Source organism: Apaloderma vittatum, unplaced genomic scaffold, assembly GCF_000703405.1.
Source record: "Apaloderma vittatum isolate BGI_N311 unplaced genomic scaffold, ASM70340v1 scaffold13459, whole genome shotgun sequence".
Lineage (NCBI taxonomy): Eukaryota > Metazoa > Chordata > Aves > Trogoniformes > Trogonidae > Apaloderma > Apaloderma vittatum.
The window spans coordinates 1-14,064 of record NW_009735877.1 but is presented as its reverse complement, the minus strand read 5'-3'; the positions used below and the strand labels follow the sequence as shown (position 1 = coordinate 14,064).

The 14,064-nt window shown below is 48.6% G+C and overlaps 1 protein-coding gene across 1 annotated transcript; it reads left to right on the top strand.

The window, feature by feature from the left end:
- Positions 1-202: 202 nt before the first annotated feature.
- LOC104279468 (2-acylglycerol O-acyltransferase 2-A-like) lies at positions 203-14,036 on the top strand (the record flags this gene model as incomplete). Its single annotated transcript, XM_009876759.1, has 2 exons — positions 203-425; positions 13,832-14,036. Coding segments are annotated over 2 exons (428 nt in total), but the record flags the coding sequence as incomplete, so codon positions are not given.
- Positions 14,037-14,064: the final 28 nt, after the last annotated feature.

The following is a 14,064-nucleotide window of genomic DNA, read 5'->3' as shown; positions in this document are numbered from 1 at the left end:
GGCCTTTGGAGAAATAGGTGATTGCTGCGAGGATGGTGCTTGCTTCCTCTCCAGATTCTGGGGGCAAATAGGAAAGAAACCACCTCTGCGTCAAAGATGCATTCACACTGATAAAATTATTCAGCGGCAAGCCTAGTGAAGGCTTGGGCTCCATCCCAGGACCAAGCAGAGTCCCTTCAAATGCGTCACTCCTCTCCCAAAGCCCACCTCACTCCCAAGCCAACTCACTGCTGGCTTTTCTCTCAGCACAGTGCTGCATAGCTGCCTTCACCATCCTCTTCTTCACGCGTTTTTGGCTGGTCAGCGCCCTCTACGCCGCGTGGTGGTTCCTAGACAGGGAAAAGCCCAGCAAGGGTGGGAGGCGGATCCACATCATCCGGAACAGCGTCGTCTGGAGATACATGAGGGACTATTTCCCCATCACGGTAAGTGCCATCAATCCCCTGGGCTCTCAGGAGATTCAGGGATCAGCTCGCTCCTTGGTGGTTGGAGGCGAGTCTGGGGTCAGCATGGGGTGCTGGGAGTGTTGAAGTGTTGTCTTCCCAGCTCCCAGGTTACTGCAAAGCCCAGAAAAAAATGTAGAGAACCATTTTCACAAGCTTATCCTTTAATCACCTGCCTTTTACACACCCACTTAACCTCACTACAGTTGGGGAAATCTCCCCTTGCCTGTTCTCTCTGTCTATATCGCAACACTCCTGCTCTTCAGGTTGCTCAGCATTTAACCAGTGGACACAGAGTCAAGTTTTGACCAAAATCTGAGAGGTCCTCATGCCCTACAAGGTCAGAATCTCCTTCTGCTGAGAAAGAGGCTGGATGGGCAGTGCTGGGCCTGCTCTGAACATTCTCAAAGAATTGCTGTTCCCTTGAGCGCAATTTCTGTGACATTTCCTGGTTTAATTCAATGCACGCGGCTGGCCTTTGCCCTTCTTCTTTAGCTGGTATCCCCTTGGAGTGATGTGAATGCATGGACCACCACAGAGTCCTGCCTCAGAGCCATCACAAGTGGGTACAAGTCTGAACAACACAGCAGAAAAGTTCATGGGCTATGCAAGGGGGTGAGCTTCAAGGGTAGACTGAGCTATGGGAATTTGTAAGATAATTCCTTTAATTAAAGTGAGGCGGGAGCCACGGTAACAGAGGATGCAGAGAAGATGCAGTTACTGAATACTTGCTTTGCTTCAGTCTTTACTGCTCAGGCCAGCTCCCAGGAGGTAACAGAGAAAGTCTGGAGGAAGAAAGACTTTCCCTTGGTTGAAGAGAATAAAGTTAGAGGTTGATTAAGTAAACTGGATATCCACAAGTCCATGGGTCCTGATGGGATGCACCCATGGGTGGGGGGGAAGCTGACAGAAGTCATTGCTGGGCCCCTCTCCATCATCTTTGAAAGGTCCTGGAGAACAAGTGGAGTGCCAGAGGACTGGAGGAAAGCCAGTGTGACTCCAGTCTTCAAAAAGGGCAAAAAGGAAGATCCAGGAAAGTATAGACCAGTCGGCCTCACCTCCCTCCCTGGAAAGATGATTGAACAACTTGTTTTGGGCATCATCTCAAAGCATGTGGAGGAAAATAAGGTTACCAGAAGTAGTCAACATGGATTCTCCAAGGGGAAGCCCGATCTGACTAATCTGATAGCCTTCTGTGATGGCGTGACGAGGAGGACAGATGAGGGAAGGGCAGTAGATGTTGTCTGCCGTGACTTCAGCAAGGCTTGCAACACCATCTCCCACAGCATCCTCGTAGGCCAGCTTGGGAAGTGCGGGTTAGATGAATGACCAGTGGGGGGGATTGAAAACTGGCTGAAAGACAGAGCTCAGAGGATTGTGATTAGTGGTGCAGAACCTAGTTGGAGGTCTGTGGGGTTCCCCAGGGGTCAGTACTGGGTTCAGTCCTGTCCAATACATTCAGTGACCTAGATGAAGGGATGGAGCGTACCCTCACCGAGTTTGCTGATGACACAAAACTAGGAGGGGTGGTCACCCCCCCAGCAGGCTGTGCTGCTGTCCAGCCTGACCTGGACAGGCTGGAGAGCTGGGTGGGGAGAAACTGCATGAAGTTCAGTAAGAGCAAGTGTAAGTGCTGCACCCGGGGCAGAAGAACCCCATGGATCAGCACAGCCTGGGGGCTGACCTTCTGGAGAGCAGCTCTGAGGAAAAAGACCTGGGAGTCCTGGTGGACAACAGGCTGACCATGAGCCAGCAACGTGCCCTCACGGCCAAGAAGTCCAATGACATCCTGGGGGGCATCAAGAAGAGTGTGGCCAGCAGGTCGAGGGAGGGCATCCTCCCACTCTGCTCTGCCCTGGGGAGGCCACATCTGGATCCTGTGCCCAGTTCTGTGTCCAGTTCAAGAGGGACAGGGAAACGTTGAAGAGGGGACAGAAAAGGGCTACAAAGATGACTGGGGGACGAGAACATCTCTCTTACGAAGAAAGGCTGCGGCACGTGGAGTTTTACAGCCTGGGGAAGAGAAGACCTAGAAGGATCTCAACAATGTTTATAAATACATAAAGGGTGGATGTCAGGACGATGGGACCAGTCTTTTTCCAGTCGTTCCCAGAGACTGGACTAGAGGTACGGGGCACAAACTGGAACACAGGAAATTCCATCTAAACATGAGGAGGAACTTTACTGTGAGGGTGCCAGAGCCCTGGACCAGGCTGCCCAGAGAGGGTGTGGAGTCTCCTTCTCTGGAGAAAATCAAAATCTGCCTGGACACCATCCTGTGCAACCGGCTCTAGGTGAACCTGCTTTAGCAGGATGGTTGGACTAGATGATCTCCAGATTCCAAACTCTAATGTTCTGTGATTCTGTGAAATATTGCCTGTTGAGGGAACTCTGATGGGATGAACACACCTGGTTAGAGAAAGCCTGGAGTCAGAAGCTGGGTGCTTCAGTCCAGGTAAAATGAATCGGGGAACCCAAACATCAGAAGGACTCATCACCCCAAAGGAAAAAAAAACCCAGTCTGAGAGTCCACTCTGCATAAAGTAAGGACTGGGATAAAGATTCGGGGGAGCTGGAGCAAAGTGAGGACCAGAGATGACATGCCTGAGGTGACCTATCAGGTTTGTGGCTCAACCAGAAATAAGAACCAGCTCTTTTGAATCCCAGCCCGGCTCTTCAGCAGTAAAAGATGAGATTCCTCTCTTTGGTTTGCCAGGGAGAAAAAAACCACCACACTCCTAATAAAACACACCAAAAAATTTCAAAGTCCTTTAAGACTTGTGCAGAAGGAGATTAATTTAGGGCAGAAGTCCAGGCTGGGGAAAAAAATGAGAAGATAGGGTCTGTCTGGATCTCTCCTATGGTTTTTGAGTGAATCTTAGGCATAGTTGTGTTGTAACAACTCAGATGGGCACATCTGTCCCTGAAATGATGGTGCCTAAAATATATATTCTAATGACACATCATCCCATCTGCAGACCACAGCTCGGCACAATATTGACCCTTGTGCTGCAGGTAAAACCTGGTTACACAGACAGCGTGTCCCAGCAAGTTGCTGCTTTTCGTCAGAGTGGAAACATCGCTTGATATCAAGGCAAACCGTCGAGAAGAGCAACACCACGAATAGACTTAGGTCTGCCTTTAAAGGCACCATCTCCAGGATGCTCAAATGTTTCACCAGGAAAATCAGAGCTTTTTTTGATATCCCCTGATTTCCCCTCTCCTCATTTCAATTTTCGTCTCATCCTCCATATGCCTCTTGGCTTTGTGAAGGACAGTAGTGTCTGTGACTCTATCTGGTCCCTTTCCATTGCTGGGGACAATTCAGATAAATCCACTTCATTTTGCACTGTCAGATGGCACACGCTAGCCAATCTTCCCATGTTTCAGCATCTCCCGTAGCCTCTACAGGACAGTTCACGAGACTAAGTCAACCTCACCTGTGTCCTGTTGCCATTGCGCTTCTTTGCTCAAAGCCATGGCAGAAAGGGATGATAAGGAGTTATTTTATGGCGAATCTCAGAGCTTAACTTGTGGCTTAAGGGCTTCTGGATGAGCTTCAAAGCAAGGCCCTCCAAAACCGGATCATAATCTTCTGAGGACGAATGGGAACATATCCCAGGAAAGCTTGTAGGGAGTTATACCATAAGGGAGAGGTAAATATTTTATGATGTTTAATAGGAAACATGAAGTGGGCGCCTAATAAATTGTTCTCTTAGAAAATGCTAAAATAGCTTTGAGGGACTTAAGCGGATTTAATGATTATAAGAAATAAATATTCTGTAAATTATTTTTGGCCATAAGCCTCTGCTTGGGTAGTGTTAGACCAACCTCTCTGCTAAAACTTAGCTACCAGCTCAGCCCAGAGACAACTCTTCTTCTGTCCCTTTGTTGGGACATGGAAACCTTCTGAACCTTCTCCTGCATTGTCAGTCTGTCCTTCCAGGGAGGACCTGGCAAGAGGACCAGTAAGACCAGTAGAGGGAGCATGGATACTGGGTTTGCAGGCAGCTCCTTGGGTGAAGGCAGGAAGGGTTGGGCAAAGCCTTGCTCCACAAAAGGACATCAGAAAGTAAAAATGTAATGAAAATAGTATTATAACCGATCACATAATGCTATCTCCCCCAAACGTTTTCTCAGTCTTTCACGCTTAGTTTGCTCAAGGGATCTCTAAGTCAGAAAGCAGGACTTTGCAGCCCTTGCTGAATGTATCTTCCACCGTTTGTCACTACAAGAGGACGGAAGAACTCTTGGCATCCCCAGCATCCCCTAGCAAGGAGCTCCACAGGTGATCCATGCAGTGTGAAGACATCCCTGCTCCCTTCTCGTTTCACTAGAAACTCCTTCCTTAGCCCGTGGAAATCCTATCCCACCTACCCATGACACTCCCAGATCCCCCATCCTGTCAGCCTTTTTTTTCCTGCTTGAAAACCCTAGATGTGTTTACTTCCTTGCATGGAAGGCATTTCATGTCATCCCACTGAGCACCAGCTGATTTGCTCCCAGCAGAGTGGAATTTAAGCTTTAACCATCCTGTTCATGGTTCTCGTGAGCAACTCAATCAAGTCGATCAACAGGCTGCCCAGAGAGGTTGTGGAATCTCCATCTCTAGAGAGTTTCCAAACCTGCCTGGATACATTTCTGTGGGATCTACTCCAGGTGAGTAGAGGCAGGAGGGTTGGACTAAATGATCTTCAGAGGTCGTTTCCAACTCTGATCATTCCGTGATTCTGTGGGGTTTTGGTCTCAACAGACACAGCTGGATGCTTCCCTGGACCTCTCATTTAGAATCCCAGAATCGTTTGAGTTGGAAGGGACCTTAAAGATCATCTAGTTTTAACCCCCCTGCCATGGGCAGGGACACCTCCTGCCAGACCAGATTGCTCAAAACCGCATCCAGCCTGACCTTGGGCACTTCCAGGGATGAAGCATCCACAACTTCTCTGGGACACCTGTGCCAGGGTCTCACCACCCTCACAGGAAAAAATTCCTTCCTAATATCTGATCTAAAACTATTCTCTTTCAGTTTGAAACCATTTCCCTCATCCCATCACTGCACTCCCTGATAAAGAGCCCCTCCCCTCTGTAGCCCCTTTAAGTACTGGAAGTCCCCTCTAAGGTGTCCCTGGAACCTTCTCTTCTCCAGGCTGAACAACCCCACTTGCACAAAGCCCCAGCCAGAACAGAGCCACAAGGGGACTGGGATTTGGGGACATGAACCAGGTGGGCACCCAGCACCCTGGGCTGTATCTGTGTGTCGACTGAGTTTGTTCAGCCCTGGAGAATTAGTCGTTCTGGAGAGATTAAAGGCGGCTCCTAATCCTCCCAGATCCCAGCAGCAAATTTAGCACGGCCAAGCGCCGGTGTTTGGAGGCAGGAGGAGCTGCCTGCTGTTTTATTTTAGAAAGTGGCTTCAAATGCTGCCTTTAAGGGATCCCTGGGCATGTTTGCAGCCAAAGAAGAAAGAGGTTGGGATGAGCATCCGTTTTCTGGAGATCCGGGCAGCTCGAATCTGAGCTTCGCTGCAGTGAGCGTGGGAGCTCTGAGCTGAGCATCCACAGAGCGTGCAAGGAGCACCCTCTGCTGATGCCACCCTTGCACAAAGTATCTCTTTGCCGCTTGGTTTATCCCCCTTGGAGCTGCCTGTATTTTCATTAGGCGTTTGGGAGGTATAGTGTCAGGCTGGGCCTGAATGAGTTTGGGGGATTTTAAAAGGGGGAAGAAGAAAAAGCAGAAAAAATTCAAGACGGAGTCCAGTGCATTGCCGAGGAGTTATTTCTGCTTCGTCAAGCCCATATTTTAACTCTGTTCTAGTAATTGGTTTTTTTTATATGCCCTCGTGATAGGCAACCGTCAGAGTCTTAACCTCTTCATTGTGCTTGGGGAATTGTTGGCATTATTGATTTTTTTTTTGTTTTGTTACCACGACTAAAATGAGTTATTGAAGTATTAGTTGGCCCCTAGGAGCTGTGATTTGGGCTGGTTCCATCCCATAGCTCATTTATTCTCATGACTGCATAAACCATGACTGGGGTTATTTGAATGTGTTGGGGGAAGTACGAGGTGTTGCGAAGAGGGGGCATCTCCAGTTTGTGTGAACCAAGCCCTGGCAGGAATGTTTTCTTCCTTTTCCCGAAGCACAGTATTATTTGTAGCGATGGATTTTGTGTCACGGCCCATGATGTTAAATATGATTTCTGATTTCCAGCAGTCTTGCCTGTTCACTTTGCTTCCTTCTGTTGGCTGGAGGAGAGATGACAGTCTGTTAGGCCAAATGGCCCAAAGCCCCCTCTACCTCCCCTGAGGAACTTCTCTGTTCCATGTCTTGTCCATCTCTTCTCTGCCCTTGGCTGATCTTAAGAAAGAGAGAGGACACAGCTGAGAACAGGTCCACCAGAGGATTGTGTCCCACCATCTCCACTGCCAAGCAACCTGCTAAGCTGCAGGATAAAGAAAGCCCTATGAGACCCACCAAACGAGCACCACACAACAGCAAAGGTGGGCTTGGGCATTTGGAGCTGGATCCTTACCCAGCGTTGGGAATTAAGGTGGCAAAGTCTCATCCAAAGTCAATTTAAAACCACCTAAGTGGTAAGACTCCTGATACTTGCTGCAAACACACCTTTGACCTGGCCTTGTAGCATCTGGGGAAAACTCCAGCGCCCAAAGTCCTCTCTTTCTCCAACTGTCACTCTCAGAGTCTCCCTAGTGCTGGGACATGAAACCCGCCTTTCTCGGCAGCTGCTGGCAATACGCAGCTATTTGAATCGCAGAATCATAGAATGCAAGATTGGAAGGGACCTCAAGGATCATCTAGTCCAATTGTATTTGCCCTTCTTTCAGTCTCCCATCTTGACATCTTTGGGGGGACTACCCCTCTTCTCTTCTCCTTTGTGCAATTTCTCCTTTTTTGGATCCATCTGGATTTCTGTGTTTCTCTGCTGGGTTTCATTCCACAGAGAAACTGGTTGCTTTTTTCATCCTGCTCTTTTTGGTGGCACCCAGGTAGACATCAAGGGACCTGAAGATTTGCTTAGGGCAAAGTAGAAAGGAGATTTATTCTACTTAAGAGCAGATTAATGAACATAACTTACTTAGAAACTGAGTTTGGGGCCAGAGCATGATAGAAATACGATAGCAATTTGATTTGAGAGACTTCAAATGAAGGAGGCAGAAGCTTGCTGACCAGCTTCGTGAAGAGCTGTGAGGTATTGCCGTGCTAGTCTTTGTCTTCCTCCGGATGCTCCTCCACCCCCAAGGATGCAATGACACATCATGTCAGTGCCCTCCCTGACTACAGGTCCTCCAGCATGGCAAACACCATGCAGTGCCCATCCGCATCTCAATTTGATTAATTACACAGTTAATGACTTTTTAATCCCTTCAGATGATGCTGAGTGGAGGCCTGGGTATCACTTCACCCCCACGGTGCCCAGGAGCACCCAGACCTCCAATCTGTTGGACTCAGGGAGAAATTTACTTTCTGTTTTGCAGGGAATTGCCCGTCCTCCCTCTTCCTGGTTCTGGGCAGGACAGCCTGATCTGTAGGGGACAACCAGGAAACCCCAGCCACATTTCCAGGGGTGAATTAAAGCAGCTGTGTTAAACCAGTGCTGAACTCCTGGGCTGATACAGTCACTCAGAAACCCTAATTCCAATTAGCTTAATTCCACTCCAAAATGAATTGAAAAAAAAAATTCCCAACAAACCAAACCCAAGACCAAACAAAGGCCATTTTAATTCCAGCTAAGATCATCTCCTTGGGGTGTTAATGCAGTTTAACTAATCCAGTTTATTAATGTGAATTAATTTGCCTGAGATCCTCACTAGTGCGTGGGCTCTTACCAGAGCTCTTGGAAGTCTGCATATGCATTTCCCCAACACAGTGCACAGAGCAGGTGTCTCACCACATCCCTGAGGAAGCTGGGAGAATTGGTGCAGGATTTCACCGATGTCTTGGACCTGCATTGGAGCAAACAGAATAAAAGGGGGTTTCTGCTACAGAGGAATCACCATGAGCACTCAACAGCTGTAGCTATCAAAATATTTCTCCATGAAGGAGAAGCATAAAGTAGACCTCATGCTTCAAAACACAAGTTTAAGTTCATTTGCTGGGAAGACCAAGATCACCCCAGGTCTGGGAAAGGCCTCCTAATGCCTTCAACAAGGGGTCATTACCTCTGTCAGCAGCCAAGACAGCAGCCAAGCATCCTGCCCATGCCAAGGGGAAGCTCGTGAAGCCAACAAACCCCTAGCTCAGTTTGGAGAGCACAACCCTGAGCTGCTAAACACCTCCTTGTCTTCGGACGACAGGTCATACACATTAATTTGGCACCCCTCAGATGCTCTGAGATGAGAAATTGTTCTTGTCTCACCAAGAAAACTTTGCGTTGAGCACTTGTCTCAGATGTTTACACACAGACCAGCTTGGCCAGACCCTCAAGTCCTTTGGCAATTGTTCAAAGTTCAACTGTTCCAGAAAGACCAGAGCAGCAAATGTCGTCTGGTGGAAGTGGAAATGACAACCTGGCCAAGGCAGGAGGGAGGAGACTCCCACTCCCTCTGCACCTCAACCCCAGCCTCGTTAAACACTTCAGTGCTGAATGCAGGAGAGCTGGGCTGTGCGGTGTCAGGAATTAACTTTCCTCTCAGTTTGGGAACAGAGATTGACCTCTGGCGGGAGCAGAGGGAAAAAGTGAATGGACAGTGGGAACAAGCCAGATGGGAGGATCCAGTTTCTTCATTAAAGAGTTTCCAGAAGAAGAAGAGTGGTCTAGAGTCCAGGGGCTTGACCTACAGTGTTAGACACTTTGCCCAAATCTCTGCTCTGCTACAGATTTCCTTCTAAGTCTTGTTACAAGCTCTTTGGTTTCTCTGTAAGTTCTGGCCAATCATCCAAATGCGAGCAAGCACTGGGACAAAACAGGGATCTCTCCCCCCTTCTTCGCTTATGCCCTGGAAGAGCACCAGTCTAGAAAGCTTAAAGAGGCAAGTAATTCAACTAAGTCACTAAGAAGTGGTCAGTGACGGGTCTTGCAGAAACACTAACCAGATCCAGCAACTCTTGAGCAATTAATCTCCTACCCTCCAGCTGCCCAAAGAGCAGCATCCTGCTCCCTTAGGGCAGGGAGTCAAAAATCACACAATCACAGACTGCTTGAGGTTGGAGGGGATCTCCAGAGCTCATTTGGCCCAACTCTTCAGCTCAAGTAGGACAACTCAGAGCCAGTTTCCCAGGACTAGACAACCTTTAAAGGTCTCTTCCAGCCCAACATATTCTATGATTCATTCTATGACCATGCCCAGATGGTTTCTGATTGCCTCAAAGGATGGAGTCTCCCCAGTCTCTCTGGCCAACCTGTGCCAGTGCTCCGTCAATCTCACAGTAAACAAGTGTTTCATGATGTTAGAGGGACCGTCCTGTGTTTCTGCCTGTGCCCAGAGCCTCTGGTCCTGTCATTGGGCACTGCCGGAAGAGCCTTCAGGTGAGATGAGATCCCCCCAACCCTTCTCTTCTCCAGGCTGAACAGTCGCAGCTCTCTCAGCTTTTCCTCGTAGCAGAGATGTTCCAGTCCTTTCATCATCTTTGAGACCCTTTGCTGGACTCTTTCCGGTGTGTCCACATCTCTGTTGTACTGAGGAGCCCAGAACTGGATGCAGCACTTCAGGTGTGGCCTCATCAGAGCTGAGCAGAGGGCAAGAATGACCTCCCTCTGCCTGCTGACCTCATATCTGAGGGTACCATTCACTTTCTTTGCTGCAAGGTCCCATTGCTGGCTCATGTTCAGCCTGGTGTTCACCAGGACCCTGAGATCGTTTCCTGCCAACTGTTTTCCAGTTGGGTGGCCCCCAGCATGTATTGAAGCTCGGAGTTGATCCTCCCCAGGTGCAAGACTTTGTCCTTTCCCTCATTGAACTTCATGAGGTTCCTGTCAGTTGGATGCACAGGATTCATAGAGTCAGATATACAGATCATGATCAAGCTTGAGAATATGGTAATGGAAAGCAAGACGAAAAGTGCATTGCCTGAAAATAAATCACTAGGTGATCTCAGCAGAAAACATTAAGAGAAAATATAAAAAGAGAGCTGGAAAGATTGCTGATTGGTGGGTGTCCAGTCCCTTGCAAGGGGGCATAACCTCTCTCTTCCCTCACTTCTTATCACAGAATCACGGAATGGTTTGGGTTGCGAGGGGCCTTTAACAGTCATCTATTTCCAATCCTCCTGCAGTGAGCAGGGACATCTTCAACTACATCAGGTTGCTGAAAGCTTCATCCAACCTGGCTTCGAGTGTTTCCAGGGATGAGGCAGCTACAACCTCTCTGGGCAACCTGTGCCAGAGTTTCAGCACACTCATTGCAAAATATTTCTTCCTTATATCTTGTCTGAATCAACCCTCTTTTAGTTTAAAACCACCACCCCTTGTCCTGTCACTTCAGGCCCTGTTCTTCATTCTTTTCTCTCCTCGTTCATTGGGATGAGCACCAAAGCAGCAGCTGGATGGTTTTTAGGATGTCTGGTGTCTCAGTATAGGTGAATTCTCCCATTGGAGGAGTTTGCAGAGCTCAGTGGACAGCTGGAGTTCATCTCTTCATGGGCAAGGAGGGTGGCGTGATCTTGGGGAGCAACCAGGTGTTGAGCCTGCTGCAACTCCCCCTCCTTCTTGCCACCCTGAGCACACACAGCTGGAAATTTCCTATTTTCCAACACACTCAAGCATCTCGCCTCCCTGCTTACAAATCACGTGGAGATGAAAAGCTGTTTGGAAACCGAAGATGAATGCAGGAAACATTGATGCAAGCCGAGATGACTCAAAAAATGAGCAAATGGTGACAGAGGCCCTGGGCACTTAGTAATTCAGCCATCTGCCCCTCTTCCTGCCCAGACACCTTTGCACCCGCGCGGCGGCGGGACTTCTGTTTGTTCGTTCCCCTCATTAGGAGCAGGCGCTTGAATGGGCACATGTGTACAGTCAACAGAGGGGAAATTAGCCGTGATGTAAGAAAGTGAAATGCACCCTCGTGATTAACTGATTCTGGCTGTTTCTAGGAAAACACACGCACCATTAGCTGCTCCCCGAGGGCTGGTGGGACTGGGGTTCTCAGAGGGGTGATGTGCTAAAACACACAGGGCTTGGGTTCCTCTTGAACACAGAATCATCAGCGTTGGAAGGGACCTCTAGAGATTATCTAGTCCAATCTCCCTGCCAGAGCAGCATCACCTTGAGTAGATCTCACAGGAACACGTCCAGGTGGGTTTTGAAAGTCTCCAGCGACGGAGGCTCCACAACTTCTCTGGGCAGCCTGTGCCAGGGCTCTGTCACCCTCGCAGGACAGAAGTTCCTCCTCATGGTTAGATGGAATGTCTTGTGTTCCAGGTTGTGCCTCTTGCCCCTTGTCCTGTCACTGGGCACCACTGAAAAGAGTCTGGCTCGATCCTCCTTGAACCCACCCTTTAGATATTTATAGATATTAGATATTTATAGATATTGGATATTTATAGATATTAGTTATTTGTTCCTGCTCTGGCAGGGGGATTGGACTAGATGATCTTTTGAAGTCCCTTCCAATCCCTAGCATACTGTGATACTGTGATTAGATATTTATAGGGATTAGATGTTTATAGATATTAGATGTTTATAGATATTAATTATTTATATTAGATACAGATATTAGATATTTATAGGACAAAAGCCTTTGAGCCACCTGGAAATTCATGGTGGCTTTTCGACGGCTAACCCTGGAAAGGTTCATCCTTTCCTGGTGCTCTAAGCATCCTCTACACCCACTGAAAGGGTGCAGAGGCATCAGCATTCACTTTTGACTGCTTCTCCCTGGGTTTTACATGTGCTGGCTGATGCTGACACGGCAGGGCCTTCTCGGTGGCATAGCTGGAGGTTTGTCACACCAGCCATCTCCCGTGAGCAGCCCACGGGAGCAAGCGTAACTCACAAATCCTGGTTGTCCTTTATCTCCCTTTAATCATCTCCTCTTCTGCTTGGTGTGTGTTCTCCCATGGAGTACCTCCCAGGCTCCAAACCTACTTTCAGGCTGGCCAAGCATTAAATCTCACTGCTCAGTCAATCCTCAAGGGCTGGCCGTGTGCTGTGCTGTGTCCGCAGTCCATGCTGTCCACCTCTAAAGGTTGGACATGGGTGTTCCCCATCTAGGTGATCTTTTGAGGTTCCTTCCAACCCCGAACATTCTGTTATTCTGTTTCTTCACCTAAAGGGTTGTCAACAGGCTCTCCAGGAAAGTAGTGAAGTCACCTTTGCTGGAGGGATTTATAAGCCATGTAGATGGGGTGTTCAGAGACACAGTTTAGTGGTGGCCCTGGAAGTGCTCGGTAAATGGTTGAACTCAATGATCTTAAAGGTCCTTTCCAGCTGAAACAATTCCATCATTCCATGATTCAGGGCAAGACAAACCTCGGATCCACACCATGTTGTTGAGTAGTGATATGTCCCTGCTTCCAGTAGCAGTTTTCATTGGATCATTAACAGAGTGTTTCTGCACTCCCTTTGTTGTTCTGGTTATGGAGTGGAGAGGGTGGTAGAAAAATTCACCATTTTTCATAGAATCCCAGGATGACTTAGGTTGAAAAATACCTCTGGGTTCATTAAGTCCAACCACTGACCCTACTCTACAGAGCTCACCCCTAAACCATCTCCCCCAACCCCACATCTCAATGACCTTCAAACCCCTCCAGAGGTGGGGACTGCATCCCCTCCCTGGGCAGCCTGTGCCAATGGCTGACTAATCTTCCTGTGAAAAAAATTTTTTCCTACTGTCCAGTCTACCCTGCCCTGTTGCAGTTTGAATCCATTCCCTCTTGTTCCATCACTGATTACCCGTGAGAAAAGACCAGCCCCAACCTCTCCACAACGTCCTGTCAGGCAGTTGCAGAGAGGGATGAGGGCTCCCCTCAGCCTCCTCCTCCTCAAACTCAACAGCCCCAGCTCCTTCAATCATTCTTCATCAGATTTATTCTCCAGGCCTCTCACCAGCTTCGTTGCCCTCCTCTGCACTCGCTCCAGCACGTTTTAGCTTTTTTCCCACCATATTAGAAAATGTATTGGAGGGTGTTTTAAACAAAAGTAGGTTCCCAGCAGCCTCTCAGACAGCTCAAGGCAACATGAGGAACTGTGCCGTTGGAAATGTTGTTTTGGGCCACTGGGTGGGAGGAGGTGGAAACACAAGCAACGAAATACATCTCAGGAGAAAAATGCTTGTGTAGTTCCAGTTGACCTTTTCAAACAGGTGGCATGGTGGATGTTAGGGAATCTCATTCAGAAATTTTCTAGCTGCTGCCCATAGCCAATGCTCCACCCCTTCAAGGTGACAGCACTAACTCATGGCCTCATTTTTGGCTCCATCCCTGTGTCCAGCTGGTGAAGACGGCGGAGCTGGACCCGAGGCAGAACTACCTGGTGGGATTTCATCCCCACGGGGTCCTGGCAACAGGAGCTTTTCTCAATTTCTGCACAGAGGCATCAGGTTTTTCCACCCTCTTCCCGGGCATCACCCCGCACCTGATGATGCTCTCCCTGTGGTTTCGCGTCCCATTCTTCAGGGACTACCTGATGAGCGGAGGTAAGAAGGGCAGCAGCATGGGCAAGAG